Genomic DNA, 22,606 nt, shown 5'->3' on the forward strand with positions numbered 1-22,606 from the left:
GCAATCTGAGATTCTACAAAGTGAGCTCCTCTGCAAAGTATCATGACTACTACATTATTGGAAAAACACATCCCATTGAGTAGAATGTTGCATGTTCCATTAACAGAACCTCCAACATGCACAGGAATCATGGTTAACTTCTTTCAGAATATCTCCTTCAATCCACTTTAATGAACGCTATATAAATATATATGATATGGGAAAATGGGTTATGTTGCTTACTGGGGTCCATTTCGGGTAGAAAGTGTTTTCAGGACAAAATTAGGAGATGCCAGAGAACATAAATGGGGCCGTGGGGTCTTAAGGGAGGATGAAAATGGAGAATAACTCTTCTCATTTGTTGGATCCTATACTAAGGACTAGTGCTTAATGCATCCAGAGTGATTCCCCTGTTAATTCTTTTCTTACGTTAGCACCACTCCTACAATAGCTATGCAATAGCTGCGAAAATAAGATGGCTGGGGAGACTTGCTACATGAATGGAAAAGCCTTGCTATTTGCATATGTGTGTGTGGGGTGGTGGGGGTGAGGGTGGTGGACATATTTGTCCTTCTCAATAAATATTATTATGACATGTTTGTCCTTTAAGTAAATATTATTATGACTGTGAAGGAAAAATATACAAAATTATAAGGTGCTGCTTTAAGGAAAAGAATATTTCACTCCACAACTTTTATATCTCTAAAAACTAAACATGGCTGAACTACTGCAAAACTTAGAAGCCTACCAAGACTTCATAGAAGACAGAATATGTTGCTTGGATCCCATCTACACTGCCATATAATGCAGTTTAACAGCACTTAACTGCATTATATGGCAGTGTAGATGGGTCCTGGGTTCCAGAGGTATCTTGGATATACTGTAATCCAAAAGATGACCATGACGTTTTTCCAACCATCATAATTTGTTGCTTAAGCACCGAAAAAAGACAATTTCTCCAAATGGAAATGCAAACTGAAAGGTTACTGACACTCACTCTAACAACAAAATGGCAACAGATTCCCGAAAACATGTCTTAGCAATGTTGTGCATATTTGTATTGTAGTTTCTATTTTACAATAGAAGAGAGAATTTCTTTACCATACTCAGCTTTAGGAAGGAATGAAGGAACCTGGGAGACTCTGTAACAGAAAGGATGCTGTTTGTTCTATTTAAAACCCAAGAGCTGAAGGGTTTTGCTGAATGTGTTGGGATTACATTATGCCCCTGAGAAATTATAACCACACATACTTCAACAGTTTGATAGATGCTTACATTTTCTATTTTCAAATATTCATGCATTTCTAAAATGATACCTCATATGAGACTTAACATCCAGCAGCTCTAAGGAAGTCACCCTTGGCTCACCAGCTAGATTCTGCAAAATCTTCAGGCGAGGGCCACAGTGCTTGTAAAATTCAGTACAGATATTGAGCAGGGACTCACGAGGCCGCCTAAATTCCTCCCTAGCAATGCGTTCGTCCAGCTCCTCCCGTTGAATGCCTTGGCCTTCTTCCAACAAATGAAGGTTTTCCCTGAAGGATCCAAAGGAGAAAGATGCAGAATGAAAGATTAGTATTTACTGTCAATATGCATTTTTGGATGGCCTGGAGGAGAGATTCCTGCCTCATCTGTTGGCATATGGGAATAACTCAGCAGTATGTGAATTTTTCTTCCATCTCATTCAGAATAAAAAGATTGTAATGATGCCCTCTTTATGAACAGAGGTATACCTAAATAAGGAAATAATGGCTTCCTAAAAGTATTTTTTCTAATTAGAAATACCAAGGAGCTTCAAGGACTGAAAAGAGAACCTTTATCTGATTTTCTTTTCATGTGTATAAACATTATGTGGGAAATTCTGCAAGGGGAACCCAGAGAGAGATCCACACTAGAAGAGTTCATCACAATGTTAGGGAGACTGGATCTTGACATACCTGATAAAGTGCAGTTTGGCTCCTTGCTCCGGGTACCTGAGAAATGAGAACACAATGAACAATTCACAAGAAAACAAAAAAATCAGGATCTGAATTACATATCATGTTAGATCTGACAACACCCCTACTACAATATGGTGTGGGTAGGGGGGTGAAAACATGCCCCTATCTGCAAAGCTGCCTTGAATGCTTGTCTTATTTCTCTGGTCAACAGAGATGAGGAGTAACACTTGAAGAAAGTATTCGGTGTGCATTAAAGTCATAATGCAGAAACTTGTATGAGAGATGGAAATCAAGCAGCCCCTTGCAGCTCCCAAGATCATATTGCTCACACAACCGTATCTCCATTCCAAATACTTGTGTGGTGGCGGCACCTTCTTTGGCGGCTTTTAAGCAGAGGCTGGATGGCCATCTGTTGGGGGTGCTTTGAATGCGATTTTCCTGCTTCTTGGCAGAGGGGTTGGACTGGATGGCTCATGAGGTCTCCTCTAACTCTATGATTCTATGACTTCTCAGAAAATCATGTGTCAAAATTTCAACAGCAAATTTCAGTGGCAATTAGAGAAAAAATAAAATTGAATTTTGTCTGCTTTAAATGCATTCTAATAATTTATTTGCTCTGAAGACATTTACAAATTTCACTTCTGTCTTTCTGACAGACGTCTGCAGGACAAAAGTGCTTGTGATTCCAACTCTTGTCCCCATGTCCAAGGTGGAGCTACAGGCACATTAACTTGTTTCAGCCTTCTTTCACTCAAACACTCTGATATCAGATTGCCCCTTAGCTTCAGGTTCTGACTTCACTCCTCATCCCTTCCATGTCAAGGACAGATACAGGATTATCATATGGGACTGTGAGATGATAGAGAGAAAATAAAGGGTTATAAAAGGATTAGGGCTGGGCTGTGGTGCAGCTGGTTAGTAGCCAGCTGCAATAAATCACTACTGACCAAGAGGTCATGAGATCGAACCCCGGGTTGGGTTAAGCCCCCGACCATTAATAGCCTAGCTCGCTGTTTACCTAAGCAGCCAGAAAGACAGTTGCATCTGTCAAGTAGGAAATTTAGGTACGCTTTATGCGAGAGGCTAATTTAACTAATTTACAACACCAGAAAATTATCAGCAGCACGTGGAAGGAATGAGGAAGTAATACCATCAAGGACTCTACTGCCGACAATTGGATTGGCTGTTGTTAGAAATAACACATTAGTCTAAATGAATCTTTAATTTGATGAAACAAGGTAATGCTTAAGTCCCAGTCGCCTCCTGCAATTTTTCCATTTTAAAACTTCATTCACACATTCAGTATCACAAGGAACATGGATGTTTAAAGCTAACAGCTATGAATTACCTGGTGTTTGTTCCAGATGATATAGTGTGGTTAGCAGCAGTGGTTCCTTTATGGCCTTGATCACAGCGACTCATCTGGGGAGCAGTCATTGGCCTATTTTTTTTTTAAAAAAAAAGACTGTCAGACCTCATTTTAGTGACAAAACTGAGTTTACCATGATGATTGGATTTTTAACATGATACAACACTATGTAACACATTTTTTATTCCTGGGTTATACAGGTCATTTCCTAATTGGGTCTATCATAAAAACATGTGAAAAGTTTATTAAACTGCAAACACTCCTCCAAGGAGAACCGAACTACCTAAACTGAGCTCTTACAGGCCAATGGAGACTCCACCACAGACATCAGAAAAGCTGCACGGCCAAGAACAAGTCACGAGAGTAAAGACAAAGATCCACCATATATCAAGGGAAGCTGATGAAGAAACACAACATACAAACTATTTATTGACCCACCAAGGAAATCCAACGAAAGCTACATTCAGCAAAGGACAAGAAGGATCCTTTCACCTCTGCAAGAATCTACTGTATACCTTGCAGCAGTGGACAAGTCTACATAGGGACCACCAAACGCAGCATCACCCAAACACAAATCAAAGAACATGAAAGGCACTGCAGACTAATCCAACCAGCCATAGCAGAGCACTTGATGAACCAACCTGGACATAGCATATTATTTGGGAATACAGAAATGATGGACCACTCTAACAACTACCATATCAGACTACATAGAGAAGCCAATGAAATCCACAAGCATGTGGACAATTTCAAAAGAAAAGAGGAAACAATGAAAAGGAACAAACTCTGGCTAAAAAAACCTCTAAAATCAAGACAGCAAATAAAGAACAACATTAAGAAAACAGAGGAATTCCAGACCTGAATCAATCAGGGCCAACTAACAACTTCCAACAAAGGATTTCCCCAGGCAGTAAACAGCCAGATCTTGAAACTGAACGGCTAATCAATGCAAATCAAGGTGATGATGCCTCTAACAGACAAGAGTTCTTTCTCTCACCCTGGACTTTCCACAGATATATAAACCCTACTTGCCTAGTTTCCAACAGACCCCACAACCTCTGAGGATGCCTGCCATAGATATGGGTGAAATGTCAGGAGAGAATGCTTCTGAAACATGGCCATACTGCCTGGAAAGCTCACAGCAACCCAGTGATTCTGGCCATGAAAGCCTTCAACAATGCAAAATTTTTGTTTTTGTGGGATATCCTGCAGCACATTTTGCTATAGTTCTTCAATATATATCTCATAGAATCTCAACCAAATTCGACATAGTTTGTGGCAGCCATAAAAACAAAGTTTCTAAGGTATAACAACTACTTACGAAGTACGTACAACACAAAAAATAACACTTTCAAACCAGAAACAGATTTTTTTTCAAATTTTCTTACATAGTGATAATCAAAACTGGTAAGCTGCTTTTGTTCCATTTTTTGGAATCGTATTTTGAAACAGAGAAAACATAAGCGTCAATAAATTTCAAATCTGAGCTATGCTTATTTGGATGATCATGTGAGAAGTCAAGTTAAGTCCTCACTGTAATATTAAAGACAAATATCTATTTTAACTATGGGAAAATACATAAATAACACAGATGTCAATATTTACAAAGATGAGGCATCTCACCTGGTAAGAACTTCCACACTGTACAAAAGGGCTTGCAAGGATGTAGCAAGAGCGGCTGTTGCAGCGATTTCTTCTCGAGCTGCTGTCACCGTCTCCACTTGGGAGGTTTGCCTCTTCAGCCTCTGAAGGTAACAGGGGACCAGGGCTTCAAGGACCATCAGCATCTGAAGACTGGGGCAATGTGCACCATTGGAAAATAACAACAAAGTAAGAATATAGTTCAGAAATACAGATGAGGGAACAGATGCCTAGAAATAAGAGTTGTTGAATGATGGAAACATTATTTTACATAGTGAGTGCCACCACATTAATCTCCTGCTTCAACCAACTAAACAGTAGATCTCAAGACCTTTGTGGTATCAGATGGGCCTCTCTAGATGACTATAATGATTGAATAGGTATATGAGGAAGAAGGTTGTCTTGCAGCAACCAGAAGTCATGTTATTTAAGGATGAATATGCTAACAATAAAAATTTAATCCTGACAAATGAACCAGTACAATTCCTTCAGCAGAAATGTTCTACGCTGCTGCTAGCTCACCCCGCAAAGCAACATATGTAAACATATGTAAACTATTCCATACACTATTTGCAACTTCTAGAATGGCATATGAGTGTTAGGCATAGGTTTTCTGGCAGTGTGCCCCAAGTATACAGTCTTCAAAGCCCACTGTTCATCTATGGAAAGACAGAAGCAAACTTCCTGCTCCTGAACAGCCCTTTCAGCCCCTGAAGAAATATGCATATAATATCTATCTGAGCATGCTTTTCGTGCAGTTCGATTTTGGTGTGGTCCTGTGAGATCATTTTGTATGAAAGCTTTAAGGGAGCACGCAGAAGGGATTCGTCCACCTGAAATCATTAAAACTTGGATGAAGCTGAAAAACATTACCAGTATATTCTTTTATTTAATTAATGGTAGAATGTTCCAAACGTTATTGAAATGTTACAGAAAAGGTCAACCATACTTAGAATCATAAGGCATGGAAGAAAGTCTCTAAGATCATGAAAAATTGGAAAAGGAAAAATTGGGGTATTCTAGGCAAAATAAAAGCAACTAAAACCTTTCTGATAGCAAAATTATTCTACTTATTTCAAGTTCTCCCATCAGAAAGCAAACAAAGACAACTTAATAGTTGGGACAGGAATGGATCTAAGGAGAAAAGAAATCCAGAATGCCAAGCAAAGTATACTCTATATACTAGGAAGAATTGGGATGGGAAATTCCAAATTTGGAACTATATTACAAAGCATTTCAGATAAAGCCACTATTTGAAAGCACAAAAGAGAAAAGAGATAAATGGTTCAGGATAGAAGGAGGAGTCAATAAGGGAGAGGAAAGTTTCAAGGTCTTTACAAAGAATTTGGAAACAAGCATTAAAAGAACAAAGGACCCCAGAAAACTGGCAATAAAAATATGGAAAAAGTGGATGCCAGAAATATCAAAATTGACTCCTCTAGAAAGTCTTTATGGGAAGGAGTTTGATTCTAGCTGGTTAGGAGAAATGAAAAACAAATGGTACTATAGGATTAAAGATTTATATGATATAAATGGCCACCTTATCCTCATAAATAGAATAATAGACAAGATGGGAAACAAAAACTGGATAAAGGTACTAGGTCTATATAAAAATTGAAACAAGGAAAATATGGAGAATGTATAGGTTGGGAGAATAAGATGAAGGACATAATTAGAAAAGAGAAAGGGTTGGCAGGAGTAATATACAAAACGATGATCAAAGACATGTTGGAAATAGCAACCTTCTTCAAGCTTCTAATAGTTATTTGTTATGTATATAATTAAAATGTATATACAATACAATAATTATTGTATTGTATACAGGCCCGGTTCTTCATTGAAGCCCCTGAAGCCGCCGCTTTGGGCGCAGCCCTTCCTGGGAGCACTTAAAGCAGCGGCGGCAGCGGCGGCAGCAGCGGCAGCAGCGGCAACCATTGGGTCGCTCGGCACGGAACAAGGAAGTATTTTGTAATCTGGTGAGATTTCGTGAGATCTCGTGAAATTTCATGAGATTTCTGCGAGATCTTACGAGATTTCTGCGAGATATCGCGGAAATCTCACGGAAATCTCGCAGAAATCTTGCGAAATCTCATGAGAATACAAAATACTTGCTTGTTCCGCAGCGAGCGACCCAATGGTCATTACCGCCACCGGTAAGTTTGGGGGGGGGGCAGTTGGGGGGGGGGGGGCGCGGCCCTAGGTTGGCTTACATCCTGAAAAAACCTAGAGCCATTCCTGCTTGTATATGCGTATATTGATGTTCAGTTTTCCTTAACTCTTTGTTGTGAGAGGGACTGCAGACCATGTGATCAGATCTGGGATTTTAGAAACATAATGATTAGAGACTTTAGTAGTATGTTTTCAGATTCCAGTAGAAACAGATGTATGCTTTTAGAAGTCAGTAGGAACAGAATGCTGTACAGAAGCCATTTGACTTTCAATGCAGAAACAACACAGTTTGGATTTTCAGAACAGACAGATATTCTATTAGACTCTCAGATCAGAGAGATGCTTTAGACAATGGACCGGGGTCCCCAAACTAAGGCCCAGGGGCCACATGTGGCCCATCGAAGCCATTTATCCGGCCCCCACAGCGCATGTCTTTCCCGCCTCCTTCCTCGCCCGGTGCACACCTTCCAGAGCTTTGCTTGTTTATAATGGCATTTTAATTATTATTTCATTAATAATTAATTATCAAGGGTATGCTTTGCTAGTGCTTTTGGTGCACAAAGGCAGAATGGGGCTGGACTAAATGGCCCAAGGGGTCTCTTCCAATCATCTTTATTATTATTATCGACACAAAGACACAGTATAACATAGCAAACGAGATAGATATGCTGGATTTTGTATCACAAAATCACAAGCTCCCAAGCGTTTAGGGCTGTGTGATTTTTTATTATTATTATTATTCTATTATGACACAGCAAACAAGATAGATATGCTGGATTTCGTATCACAAAATCACAAGTCGAACACTTCCCAAGTGTCTAGGACTGTGTGATGTATTTTCGGATGATGCGTGCAGATCCCAGTAGGGTGGCCTTTTGCAGTTGGCAGATCGTGATTTTGTCAATGTCTATTGTTTCCAAATGCCGGCTGAGATCTTTTGGCATGGCACCCAGTGTGTCCATCACCACTGGGACCACCTGCACTGGTTTCTGCCAGAGTCTTTGAAGTTCAATCTTGAGGTCCTGATAGCAGCTGAGTTTTTCCTGTTGTTTTTCGTCAATGCGACTGTCACCTGGGATGGCAACATCAATGATCCAAACCTTTTTCTTTTCCACAACTGTGATGTCTGGTGTGTTGTGTTTCAGAACTTTGTCAGTCTGGATTCGGAAGTCCCACGGTATCTTTGCATGCTCATTTTCCAATACTTTTGCAGGTTTGTGATCCCACCAGTTCTTTGCTGCTGGCAGGTGGTACTTGAGGCATAAGTTCCAATGAATCATTTGGGCCACATAGTTGTGCCTCTGTTTGTAGTCTGTCTGTGCAATTTTCTTACAGCAGCTGAGGATATGATCAATGGTTTCGTCGGTTCCCTTGCACAGTCTGCATTTTGGGTCATCAGCTGATTTTTTGATCTTGGCCTTAATTGCATTTGTTCTGATGGCTTGCTCCTGGGCTGTAAGGATCAGGCCTTCTGTCTCCTTCTTCAAGGTCCCATTCGTGAGCCAGAGCCAGGTCTTCTCCTTATCAGCTTTTCCTTCAATTTTGTCAAGGAACTTTCCATGCAATGTTTTGTTGTGCCAGCTGTCAGCTCTAGTTTGTAGTGCGGTTTTCTTGTACCGATTTTTTTGTCTGCTGTGCTTTGAGGAGTTTCTGATTTTTGACTTCAATCAAAGCAGGTTCTTCACTTTGCTTTACATATTCTGCCAGGGCATGTTCTTCTTCTTTGACTGCTTGTTTTACTTGTAAGAGTCCTCTGCCACCAGATCTTCTAGGCAGATATAGCTGGTCAACATCATCATCATCATCATCATTATTATTATTATTATTATTATTATTATTATTATTATTATTATTGAGGCTGGGTGGCCATCTGTCAGGGGTGCTTTGCTTGTGCTTTTGATGCACAAAGATAGAAGGGGGGTGGACTAAGTGGCCCAAAGGGTCTCTTCCAACCCTCTTTATTATTTTTATTATGATTAACATTGAGACTGTATTTGTTCCCATTTGGGTTTTTTTACTTCAAAATAAGAGATGTGCAGTGTGCATAGGAATTTGTTTATAGTTTTTTTTTCAACTATAGTCCGACCCTCCAACGGTCTGAGGGACCGTGAACTGGCCTCTGTTTAAAAAGTTTGGGGACCCCTGCAATGGACTGTTGATTATAAGAAGGATGCCCTGTGTTATCTACACAGAGAAACTACTTCAAATCCTATCTGTAACTGGATTGATATTCAAAGTACCTGTATGATGAATATATGAAGTTTGTGAGCAAACCAACTATGTAACTTTTAAAGCAATCTGCTTATTTTTGTCTCTTGAGAGCATGATTTAAAGCCAAATATATTTTAAGGGAGAGTAGATCTTATTGGGCAACTAAAAGAACACTTCTGAAACTCTGCTATATACATATATATATGTTTTTGTGCATTGGCATATCTTTGTCCCTAACAGTTCAAAGAAATATCTAGGTACATCAGTTTAACAGCTGAGAAACCTAATTGCTTTGCATGACTGTCATTTTCCCAGAAGATTATGGCATCATTTTCGAAAAGGTTATGACTTCTATCAAGGCCATGCCTTTCCAGAGATCATAAAAGGTTATGGAAATTTCCATTTTCCAAAAAGATGATGAATGCATCATAAGGACATTGCAAAATAAATGGCAAAAAGAGGGATTACTTACAAGACAAACAATAGAGGATTTTAAAGGAGGAGTTAGGAAAATCAAAATAGAGAAGTATAGAGAATGGAAAGGAAATTGATTTGGAAATAGTATAGTTCCTCAGCACAATTATCAAATATAATTGTGGGGAAAAGGTCAACATTTTGGTATTGTGGTTTAAACAAAGGATGGTACGCTCATATGTGGTAGGAATGTCCAAAGGCAAAAGTCTTTTGGGAACAATAACAAAGAAAATGGAGAAATTATTTGAAATACCACTTCAAGTAAATATGAATTTGATATTAATGAGAATATTAGGGAACAATAAGATTAATGAAAAAAAGATTTATTCAAAGTGATGATTTCAGCAGAAAAAGCAGTAATAGCATGGGGTTGGAAAGATGGGAAAAATGGAATACGGAAAATGGGAACAATTACCTGATTGATCGGGTCCAATCAAATATTATAGCAAGTTTAACTCGAGAAGATAAGCAGGATGATAAAATGGGAAAAATTAAAGAGAAATGGCTGATATATATGGAATGGATAACAAGTGGTGAAGCCAATGTAAATACTGTACAGAGAATGGAAAAACTGTGCTCATGGGTGAAGTTAAAGTTATAAAGAGACGAGGCGTCTAGAGCGTGTGTGGCGAAAGCGACGGAGCGAATCAAATTTAGAACGGGTTAAAGCCCAAAGGAAAACATATTGCAAAGCAATGGCTGCTGTAAAAAAAAACTATTATAGTTCTAGAATTGAGGCAGCCAAAAACCGTCCTGCCGAGCTTTTTAGAACTGTCAGAGAGCTGCTTAACAACACCCCTCAAAATGCGCCCACAGATGATGTGGCAGAGAAATGTGAAGCTTTTTCCCAGTTCTTTTCAAAGAAAATCGCTTTGATTCGTTCCGAGCTTGACGCCACGGTTGATGCAATCTCCGAAGATGTAGCAAGAGCACCTGCTTGTCCTATTTTGATGGATTCATTTCAATCTGTGCAACCTGAGGATGTGGACAAGGTCCTTGGAGAAGCGAGAGCGACCACATGCATCCTAGACCCCTGCCCATCCTGGCTGGTTAAAGAAGCCAGAGGGGGGTTGGTCAAGTGGGTAAGAGTGGTGGTGAACGCCTCCCTCCGGGAAGGCAGACTTCCAGCCGGCCTCAAACAAGCCGTAATAAAACCGCTGTTGAAGAAGCCATCACTTGACCCCACTAATTGGAATAACTTTCGGCTTGTTTCCAATCTCCCCTTTTTGGGCAAGGTCGTGGAACGCGTGGTTGCCTCGCAACTCCAGGGATTCTTGGAAGCAACTGATTATCTGGATCCGGCACAGTCTGGCTTCAGACCGGGGCATGGAACTGAGACGGCCTTGGTCTCCTTGGTGGATGATCTCCGCAGAGAGCTCGACAGGGGGAGTGTGTCCCTGCTGGTTCTCCTGGATCTCTCAGCGGCCTTCGATACCGTAGACCACGGTATCCTTCTGGGTCGCCTCGTGGGAATGGGCCTTGGGGGTACTGCATTGCAGTGGCTCCAGTCCTTCCTTGAGGACCGTACCCAGAAGGTGTTGATAGGGGACAGCTGTTCGGTTCCACAACCGTTGTCTTGTGGAGTCCCACAGGGTTCAGTACTGTCCCCTTTGTTGTTTAACATCTACATGAAGCCGCTGGGTGAGATCATCCGGAGTTTTGGAGTTCGGTGTCATCTGTACGCAGATGATGTCCAACTCTATCACTCCTTTTCTCCAGCTTCCAAGGAGGCCGTCCAGATCCTGAACCGGTGCCTGGCTGCTGTGTCGGACTGGATGAGGGCGAACAAATTGAAGTTGAATCCAGACAAGACAGAGGTCCTCCTGGTCAGTCGTAAGGCCGAACAGGGTATAGGGTTACAGCCTGTGCTGGATGGGGTCGCACTCCCCCTGAAGGCGCAGGTTCGCAGTTTGGGTGTCCTCCTGGACTCATCGCTGAGCCTGGAACCCCAGGTTTCGGCGGTGGCCAGGGGGGCCTTCGCACAACTCAAACTTGTGCGCCAACTGCGCCCATACCTTGGGAAGCCTGACATGGCCACGGTGGTCCACGCTCTGGATACATCTCGTTTGGACTATTGCAATGCGCTCTACGTGGGGTTGCCTTCAAAGACTGTTCGGAAGCTGGAACTAGTGACATGTGATGCGGCTGCTAAAAAAGCCAATGGGATTCTGGCCTGCATCAATAGGGGAATAGCGTCTAGATCCAGGGAAGTTATGCTCCCCCTCTATTCTGCCTTGGTCAGACCACACCTGGAATACTGTGTCCAATTTTGGGCACCACAGTTGAAGGGAGATGTTGACAAGCTGGAAAGCGTCCAGAGGAGGGCGACTAAAATGATTAAGGGTCTGGAGAACAAGCCCTATGAGGAGCGGCTTAAAGAGCTGGGCATGTTTAGCCTGCAGAAGAGAAGGCTGAAAGGAGACATGATAGCCATGTACAAATACGTGAAGGGAAGTCAAAGGGAGGAGGGAGCAAGCTTGTTTTCTGCTGCCCTGCAGACTAGGACACGGAACAATGGCTTCAAACTACAGGAAAGGAGATTCCACTTGAACATCAGGAAGAACTTCCTCACTGTGAGGGCTGTTCGACAGTGGAATTCTCTCCCCGGGGCCGTGGTGGAGGCTCCTTCTTTGGAGGCTTTTAAGCAGAGGCTGGATGGCCATCTGTCGGGGGTGCTTTGAATGCGATTTCCTGCTTCTTAGCAGGGGGTTGGACTGGATGGCCCATGTGGTCTCTTCCAACTCTACTATTCTATGATTCTATGATTCTAGTCCAACGTTCCGCAGCCAGGTTATTAACTGGAGCGCCGTACAGGGAGCATACAACTCCTCTGTTGAAGCAGCTCCACTGGCTGCCTGTTAGCTTCCGGGCACAATTTAAAGTGCTGGCTTTGGCCTACAAAACCTTAAACGGCTCTGGTCCAACTTACCTCTCCGAACGTATTTCCCCCTATGAGCCGCCCCGCAGATTAAGATCTTCCAGTGAGGCCCTGCTCTCGGTCCCGCCGCCGTCATAGGTGCATTTGGCTGGAACGAGGGACAGGGCTTTTTCGGTGGTGGCTCCGCGGCTGTGGAACTCCTTGCCAAGGGAGATTAGGGAAGCCCCCTCACTCATGTCTTTTAGGAAGCAGCTGAAGACCTGGATGTGGGACCAAGCTTTTGGCCCATCCTAAGATACGGTCGATATAATCTGATGTATTCGCTGGATTAATGTGTAATTGAATACAGACTGGCTCTGACTTTTGGCCCAATGCTACTGGCCCTGTTGTAATGGCCACACAGTGCTTTACTGTTTTAAATGGGGTATAATATTGGTTTTTAAGTGTGTTTTTACAATCGTTTGTTTTACTATATTTTGTATTATATGTGGCATTAATCTTGCCATTATGTAAGACCGCTCTGGGTCCCCCTGGGGGAGAAGAGCGGTTTATAAATTAAATAAATAAATAAATAATAATAAAGGAAATTGTGGTATGGGTATGGAGTGGGGGGAGAAAAAGGTAAAAAGGTGAATAGAACTAAGATATTTTAGATAAATGAGTAGATAATATAGAAATGAGGAAGCCTGAGAAATAGGAAGGGGAAATGATGTAATAGATAAAATATGTGCAAGGAATAACTGTACAAGATCTACTCATACAGATTATAATATCTAATAATAATTTTTTTAAAAAAGAATAATAGATTCATTGAGCCATGGAAGAGACTACAAGGGCCATCCAGTCCAACCTCCTGCTTTGCAAGAAGACACAAAGCACTCTTGACAGATGGCCATCTCACCTCTGTTTAAAAACCACCAGAGAAAGAGATCCCACCACACTCTGAGGCAGCCACTGTCAAAGAGCATTTTAAAAAGCCATTCTTGTTTCAATTACAAATAGTTCTGTGATAAATATCCCTATTAAACATTTCTGCAAGAGTCATCTATTTTCCTGTGTGTCTGGCACACTCACTAGTTCTTTGGAACGGTGAATAAAACAACAGCAAACAAACAAAAGCCCAAACAGATGTTACCTTCTGAATGACTCAGGGGCATATGCTACAACTGTTACACACAGCTTGATGGCTTCACTGATGGAAAAGGTCAAGTCCTCATTGCCATAGCAGAAATCTGACAAAAGAAAACAGACACCAATTACATGAGAAAGTAGACAATACCAGGAAAGTCAGATCTCGTCAACAGTTTGAATACAGTCTTCTAAATAGATTTTTATTCTTATGATCTGAGGCAAGTAATTATTTTTCAGATTTAGTTTTTGATTTAGGGATAAGGAAAGTATGCCCTATCTAGAGCTTTAGAGATAATTTGTGCTCTTCAGTAGAAGAAATAAACATCCAAAACCTGCAGCTGGCATTGTGACATTAATTTCAACAGTACAGTGAGGCATTAATGGAATCAAATGAGTAGGTCATACTTCTCTGTATGCAGAGAAGTGATTGCAATGTAAGACTATAATTCCTGCCTTTACAAGACACTGGGTCCTGTGTAACATATTGGGATTTTCAAGCAAACATGGATGTGATTGCATTGTAATTAAAGGGCAAGAACAGGGTTCCAGCTACTTATAAAACCCAAGAGCCATGGATTAGGCTAGAGCCATTTTTAAGAAGTAAAAACAATATATAATACATAAAAGCCTGTAATCCCAAACCAGTTTGTTAACATTTATTGGACATTTCTTTTGGCAATTTAGTACTTTTAAGTATAAAATGGAAAACAAATGTTTGTGAAAATGGCTACTGTGAACTGAACGGTCGCAAGAGCAGAACAAAAAAGTTAAGTCCAATGTATAAACAATCTAACGATAAATGTTGGAAATGTTAAACTAAGGAGGGTAAATGTTATCACTGTTGGTGGACATGTAGAAAAGCAAAAGAATTCTGGAATATGGTACATAGTGAAAGTCAGAAAATATTAAGAATGAACTATCCAATTAAACCACAGTTTTATCTTTTGGGTATCTTGGACAAAGAAATTTTTAAGGACATTAACAAAGAAAAGATAATGTTCTTATCAATGGCAGCGAGAATAGTTTATGCAAGGATGTGGAAGGAGGAGAACAGCCCTAAGAGAGAGGACTAGCTAAATAAAGTATGGGAGATAAAAGACATGGATCAATTAACGTTCTTACTGAAAAAGAACACTGGCAAGGGGGTAAAAAAGACCGATTGGTCAGCATTTGAAGAATATATAAATACAAAGTACAATTCTTAAGGGAGAACAGGAAAATAAAGACTTTTTAAACAAAAGGGAGAGAACTAAAAACAAGTGGAGTGAAGAAAAATGAACAGGAATAAGGGTTGAATGGAAACCCATTAATTTTCTATGTGTATTTTTTTCTTTTTTTTCTTTCCTTTTTCCTAACTGTTCTATAAAAAATGTTCCCACTCTTTCGTTGTATAAGTACAGTAGAGTCTCGCTTATCCAACATTCTGGATTATCCAATGCATTTTTGTAGTCAGTGTTTTCAATATATCGTGATATTTTGGTGCTAAATTCGTAAACACAGTAATTACTACATAGCATTACTGCATATTGAACTACTTTTTCTGTCAACTTTGTTGTATAACATGATGTTTTGGTGCTTAATTTGTAAAATGATAACTTAATTTGATGTTTATAGGCTTTTCCTTAATCCCTCCTTATTATCCAACATATTCGTTTATCCAACGTTCTGCCAGCCCGTTTATGTTGGATAAGTGAACCTCTACTGTAGTATGAAAATCTTTAATAAAAATTACTATATAAAAAAAGAGCAGAACAACTGTACTTTTAATCTCTTCTATGTTTAACCACAGTGGCGCAGTGGGTTATTGCTAACCGAAAAGTTAGTGGTTCAAATCCAGGGAGCAGAGTGAGCTTCTACTGTTAGCCCCAACTTCTGCCAATGTAGCAATTCAAAAACATGCACATGTGAGTAGATCAATAGGTACTGCTCCAGCAGGAAGGTAATGGCGCTCCATGCAGTCATGCCAGCCACATGATCTTGGAGATGTCTACGAAGACTGCCGGCTCTTTGTCTCTGAAATGGAGATGAGCACCAACCCCCAGAGTCGGACACGACTAGACTTAATGTCAGGGGAAAACCTTTACCTTTACCTTTATGTTTTATAAGCAAAACTGTACAATCACAAAGTATATTTATCTTAACTGCAACACAATTTTTTAAAAAAAGTTGTAACTACACATATTTTGAGGAACAACAGGGAGATAAAAGAATATCTTTCACAAAAAAGGTTCATCTTTGAAAATACCTAATGATTTCAGTGGCTTTTCTGCTTTCACTAATTCTAGAATGTCCAGAATGTCTGGAGTGTCTCCTTCTAAGGACTGGAGAAGGTCAAAGAGGCACTGAGCTGAGAGCCCCTTGCTGGGTCCATTATTTGTAGCGTCCTATATTTAAAAAGGAAAAAAAAATCAATATCAATTCTGATTTTCCAGGTTCTCATTTCAATGTCATTTATTTTTACAAATGTTAAGTGGTTTCATTTCAGATACATGAGTTTTGCCATTTTTAGCCCAGTATGATAGCCGTATGACCCATGTGAAAACAAAAAAAACAAAAACAAAAGCCAGAGGTGGCATTAATTTGAGATGGTTGTAACTTCTAAGAGACAGATGCTTATTTGTACTTAGTCTGGTAAATTCAGGAAGTCTAGAGTGGTAGTGGTTCAAACTAGATTGTTGATTTAATTGACATATCCATTCTTTGTTTCCTTTAATTAGAGGATAACCGAGGGTAATCTAAGCCCGTAATGAGATGGTGCTGTGTATGTAGGCATTTGGAATGTGTGGTTATTCCTCCCCTTGCCATATTCCTGATGAAACTCATGCCCTTGAAGCTACTATTTGCAATAATGCTGTCTTCAGAAAAGCAGGTTCTTGCGCTCTCTTCACAGCTAATTGCAGTTTGAGGTGACAGTTTCATTGGGAATGAGTTAAAGACTTTTCAGGTGGCTTCATAAATGTTGGTGCTTAGCTTTTTCTGATGCCAAGAGAGTGGAAATAACTCAGTTAAAGTAACCAAGATCTTACTGATCCCGCTGCTCAGACTTAGGGCTCTTCTTCACTTACCTGAAACCCGGGAGGAAGTGGGTTAAAATAACCCACTTCCTCCTGGGTTTCAGTTCCCACCCCAACCCCAACCCTGTACTTTCCCTTGAGGGATGGATAGATGCTATTCTGGGTCAAACAAAGGTTGATCCGAGATGGCATCCAGCCCCCCTCCAGCCCCCCCCCATTTTCCCCAAAATCATACTGGAGGAGCTTGCCGGCAGCACAGGAGGATGGGGGAGAGGATGTGGCTACCTTCCCACTCCTTCAGGATCCAAGAGCCTGAAGAACCAGGATGGCTGTGGGGATTGACCACCCTGGGACTGCAGAAGTAATCCCAGAGAGCTCACACCTGGAAAGACCCGGATCTTAGTTTAAGGTCCAAACCTTAAACTAAGGTGTTTAATTAATGTGGAGTAAACTGTGAAAACCCAGTTTTCTCCACATCAGTTTGCTTTTGCCTAAGGCGTCGTTTGGATGACGCCTCAAGAACATGAGTGTTTTTGAGTTACTAGAATCATATCTACCTTAACTATGGGTTGTTCCATGTGTAGCAAGCAATTATCATGTAGGCTCGGATAAGATTATCAATATTGTCAAAACTGATACAAGATACTTACAGGAAACTCCAGGAGGGGAGCCACACTCGCAAACAATTGTAGTACAAAGGGTTTACGATGGAGAATGTAAAACTGGCGGCAGGCAAATTCAATGGCTTGACGCAGTTGTGGGTTGCTTTCATAGTCAGCATATACCTGGCAAAGAGAAAATACTTCAAAACACTGTTTAAAAGATAGAACAGTCCTGTGTTGAAAAAAAATACACATACTACTAGATGGGGCCACACATCATCATCATCATTATCATCATCAATAATAATACCCCACTTTCTCTCCCTACAAAAAGGACTCAAAGCAGCTTGCAGTAAAACCAAATGAAATATAATTTAAAACCTAAACATATACAAATAGTAAAAAGTAAACAGTTAAATTCTTAAAAACCAATTAAAAACTTATTCAAAGGTAAAACTACAGCACCCTTTGATTTGACGCACAGTCTCTCTCTCTGTCCCTCTCAATCTCTCCCTGTTTTTCTTTCATATTATCTATATACACATACACAAAGAGACAGATAATCCTTTATTTTTGTTAGACTCCCTGCTTGGATTTTATATTGCTCTGAATAATGGGAAGGCAACTGCATGGGAAGGAAGCTTTTGCCCCCACAATTACCCATATCCACTCATGGGCTTATTAGGCACATTGCAGCATGTCACTTTGGGTCACCATTCAGCTGAAAAGGGAATGGAGTGGCTAAGAATGGGGGTTAAAAAACCAAACTGCCACACTGGTGGGACACGTCACAGGGTTTTGAGTGACTGCTGGTGCCATGTAACTAGGGTTATGATGGATTGCATAAGGAAAACGTGACTCTTTTCCTAAATAATAATAATAACAACAACTTTATTTTTATAACCTGCCTCCATTTCCCCAAAGGGACTTGGGGAAGCTTACATGGGGACCAAGCTCAAGGATCAAGAGATAAAAAATTAAAACCACAACAATACAATAACATCATAAAATACATTGACAGGCATCATAGCTAAAAATGGGGCAAATTAGAGATTACCAGGGAGGGGCATGGGCAAACGCACATGTCCCTCCTACCCCTGGACTACATTCTTAAATGTTGAAATGAAAGAACTATCGCCATGTCTCCAAAAGAAAAAAAGATCTGGCAATGGCTAACTACCTCCTAATATTTCCCTTGAAATTGGCATTATTGCCATATGTCAGCAGGGTCATATTCATGCTCAAGTCAAGGGAACAAAATCAGCACATCTGTCCTAGATTAAGGACTTCCGAAGCAGGTTTAGCATTTCCAAATCAACCTGGCCCATTCATTCTAACAGAACTTAACTAACAGCTAGTAAAGCCCTGTTCCTCAGAGGAGAGAGTCACCTGAAGCATCGTGGGCAGGATCCATTGGTATCCACTAAGAGAGAAGAGGTGGTTGAAATGCACTGCTGTGTTGATAACCGTGGCAGCATACTGCCTCAACAGAGCACTATCCTCAGGATGTAGGATCAGAGCGCCATTGAATACATTCAAGAACAGCATAATTTCATCCCCCCAGGGAAATTCACTGGGCATTCCCAGAAACATCTCCTCCAGTAGTTTGATCCATAGGCTTTTCTGAAGAGTGTCAAGGCCAAAGAGCTCTTTTCCAGCTGAAAAAATAAGGAGAACCATATTAAATTCAAGCCAGGAACCTATTTCAAAGAATGCCTGGTCTTCTAAAGAAAATCTCCAAGCTGATCGGTAGTTTCCACAGAGTTTGGGGTGACAGTCGTTGCTATGTTTACAGAAGAAATATTCAAAAGAACCACTAGAGCCTTATCTTCTTACACTTTTCTGAACCAACAATAACTTCATAACATTATTAAATGTGATTCTAAGACTGTCAGGAGGAATTCAGTTATATCCAAACAAGCTCTTAGCTAACTGAGCCACTGGAATATCAGCAAACCTTTTTCTCTCGGATACCTTGTGGATCATTGAAGAGTGAGAATTCTGCATCAATAGCACTGCGAGGGAAAGAGGGCAAGCGGAGAAGATCCTCTTGCAGCAATGACACATGTGACTGCTTATGAGCCACAGGGATCTTCTGGGTCAGAGAAATAAGGAAAAGCACCCGGCCAACTTCCTCCAACTTGCGCGTGAACACCTAATAAAACAGTGAGACAAAGTTTTGGTTCCGTTTACCCCTCTGTGCTTAAGAAGATTGTAGTGGATGCAATTCTTTAATGGGGTTTCACAAGCAGGGTAAACCTTTAAAACAAAATTAGTAAATCACCAACAAAAATAGGAGCAAATGGCACACAAAGCCAAATTAAAGCATCAATAAAAAGCCAAATGAGCAAAAAGGATTCACCCCCACCCTCCTAAGCCAAGCCATCAAGATATGGGGTAGCTAACCACTGAAAAATTCCTTTCCATTATGTCCACCAAGTGTTGGGTCTTAGTTGCAAGCCTTTATAATCTTCCTACCAACTCATGAAACTTGAAATAAAAGGGCTAACCCCATTTTTCTTTGGGAAATAGGATACCTGTTTCTGAATAAGTTCTTGTCCCTTTTCTGGATGCATGTGGACCAGGTTCAGTTGGGGGGATACTGATCTTCGAAATGGATAAATATCGCGGACATAGGTCTGTAGTGGAACGACAAGCATGATTAAATACTGTATATTATACAAATGCACATAGTCATGGATTGGAGTAATAAAGGGGGACCAGACTTTGCTAATGCAGCCAGTTAGTTATATAACAAAAGAGGGGGGCCTTCTCTGTGGCTGCCCCAGAAAACTACTGCTCTAGATCCTCCAGTGTGACTCCACGGTCAAAAAGTAATTAATGTAAAATCTCAAGAAAACAAATGTTTATCTCACCTTGCTGTAATGAATAAGGTTCCATCGTTTATCCATCAAAAAATAGTTGGAAGATTGGGATTCAGGTATGTTAAAAAATTCCAGACATTCCTGATATGGAAAGAAACAAACCTTAGTATTTATGCATTGATCAAGTCATGCAGACATTGTACAGGATATTATTTCAAATATCTTTTTCAGATCTGCTGCTGTGAAATTAAACGTGTTTTCAGTCAAGAATGCTGTAAATGTTAGTTTCTTAAAATAAAATGAAAAAATTCCCCATTAAGAACTACGGCCATATATCTACTCCTACACATATAGATTATAAGTGTGTAAAGCTTTCGGAACGGAATTAAAAGTTGCAGTTTTGTGTAGAAAGCATGCAGAGTGAAGAAAAAGCTGTGGAATTGGTCCCGTAAAAATATTTTAAAAATAACTAAACCCTTCAAATGAGTTTTAAAAGCTTTCTTTTGCCTTTTTAGATTTTTTTCTAGGATACAATAGTAGACATCTGATCCTATACTCAAAATATTACTTTGCAATTAAGGATTTAGTATTTGCAATTCAATTAAAAGTATTTTTCCTTTTTATCTAACAGCCAATAGTTCTCTCAAACTAGGTTTTTAAATAACAAACAGAATAAGCATCATGACCCTCTGTATCTGTTCAGTGACATAGGTAAAAGGTAAAGGTTTCCCCTGACATTAAGTCCAGTCGTGACCGACTCTGGGGGTTGGTGCTCATCTCCATTTCTAAACCGAAGAGCTGGTGTTGTCCATAGACATCTCCAGGTCATGTGGCCGGCATGACTGCATGGAGCGCCGTTACCTTCCCACTGTAGCAGTACTTATTGATCTACTCACATTTGCATGTTTTCGAACTGCTAGGTTGGCAGGAGCTGGGGCTAACAGCGGGCGCTCATTCCGCTCCCGGGATTTGAACCTGGGACCTTTTGGTCCACAAATTCAGCAGCTCAGCACTTTAACACACTGTGTCACCAGGGGCCCAACAGTGACATACATTACCATTAATTCTGCAGCTAAAATAATGTAAGATTTGAGATTGCATGAGGAAGTATCTATACATAATGTACTTCATTACAGAGTTTTTATCTCCTATCAACTTATTTGAGATGGTAAACATAGAAATGGGTCTCCTTGTGAAGTATCTACCTCAGAGGATAAATGAGGCAAGGGAGATAGGTACATACCTCCACCATGTATAGTCAGATACTGGGAAAGTGTGTTTGAACCAAGTGGAGAGAAAAAAGGAATAGCTATACACATATTAAGAGTGAAAATATGTATTAATGTGTGGTTGGGGTGCCCACTTACCCAGACAAACTCCTGTCTCCACAAACAGCTGTAACTCCCACCACTCAGGAGACACCAATGGTCCTCCCTCCAATGACATTGCAGGTTATAGCGAGTGCCATGACCATGTACAAGAGCCCTCCCAATGTCCTCCACAAACACCATACTGTCCTCCAATGTATTCACCAAAGTGAAGGCTTTCATACAGGGATAATTTCATCCTTGATTTTATGTTTTTCCTCCACCATGAACACCCCAGTGTTTCTTACTCTCTCCATTGGTGTAGAATTTGCATGATCCCACCCACTGCCTCTCCCATAACCCTTTCCTACTCTTTTCTATGGTAAACAGCAAACAGAGGAATCGATCAGCAAATGAACATACTGGAGGGGTTTGGGGGACTGACTAAACAATGGAAGTTGTAGTTCACCTTGCATCAAGACACAGCACTGTGATCCTCACTGACAATGGACCTGGACCAAATCTGGCACACAGAACCCCATGACCAGATTTCGGGGAAGTGACCTTGATTTATAGTAGTTGTAATTAACCTACATCCAGAGAGCACTGTGAACCCAACCAACAATGGATCTGGACCAAATTTGGCACACATACCCGATATGCCCAAATTTGAATACTGGAGGGTTTGTGTGTGTGTGTGTGTGTGTGTGTGTTGGGGGGGGGATGACCTTCCTTTCTGGGAGTTGTAGCTCACCCACACCCAGAGAAACTGTGACCTCCACCGATGATGAACCTGGACCAAATTTCGCACACAGAAGCCCCATGACTAACTTAACCTACTGGAAGGGTTTGAGGGGACTGACTCACCATAGTGGGAGATGTAGTTTACTCTACAGCCAGAGAGCACATTGAACCCCACCGATGATGCATCCAGAGCAAACTTGCCCAACATAATAAACTTTTTAAAAGTACTGATGGAGGTTCTCAGGGTTAACCTAGCATGGTGTTCGTTGTTAATCCACAACCTTATGCATTTTGTACAATTTAAAAAAAAATTTTTTTCAAA

General features: G+C 40.7%; 1 protein-coding gene across 12 annotated transcripts in view; it reads right to left on the reverse strand.

Moving 5' to 3' along the window:
* unc80 (unc-80 homolog, NALCN channel complex subunit) overlaps positions 1 to 22,606 on the reverse strand; it is a 195,712-nt gene that overhangs the window by 39,329 nt on the left and 133,777 nt on the right. For all 12 annotated transcript variants that reach the window (XM_062961169.1, XM_062961161.1, XM_062961141.1 and 9 more), the window contains 11 exons: positions 20,285 to 20,374; positions 19,946 to 20,047; positions 19,383 to 19,563; positions 18,798 to 19,066; positions 17,457 to 17,591; positions 16,038 to 16,176; positions 13,797 to 13,893; positions 4,912 to 5,082; positions 3,268 to 3,360; positions 1,917 to 1,952; positions 1,296 to 1,514 (listed from right to left, as the gene is read on the reverse strand). In XM_062961169.1, coding sequence (XP_062817239.1) covers positions 1,296 to 1,514; positions 1,917 to 1,952; positions 3,268 to 3,360; positions 4,912 to 5,082; positions 13,797 to 13,893; positions 16,038 to 16,176; positions 17,457 to 17,591; positions 18,798 to 19,066; positions 19,383 to 19,563; positions 19,946 to 20,047; positions 20,285 to 20,374 — 1,532 coding nt within the window. The remainder of the gene's footprint in view (positions 1 to 1,295; positions 1,515 to 1,916; positions 1,953 to 3,267; positions 3,361 to 4,911; positions 5,083 to 13,796; positions 13,894 to 16,037; positions 16,177 to 17,456; positions 17,592 to 18,797; positions 19,067 to 19,382; positions 19,564 to 19,945; positions 20,048 to 20,284; positions 20,375 to 22,606) is intronic.

The sequence above is a fragment of the Anolis carolinensis genome, chromosome 1 (assembly GCF_035594765.1).
Source record: "Anolis carolinensis isolate JA03-04 chromosome 1, rAnoCar3.1.pri, whole genome shotgun sequence".
NCBI lineage: Eukaryota > Metazoa > Chordata > Lepidosauria > Squamata > Dactyloidae > Anolis > Anolis carolinensis.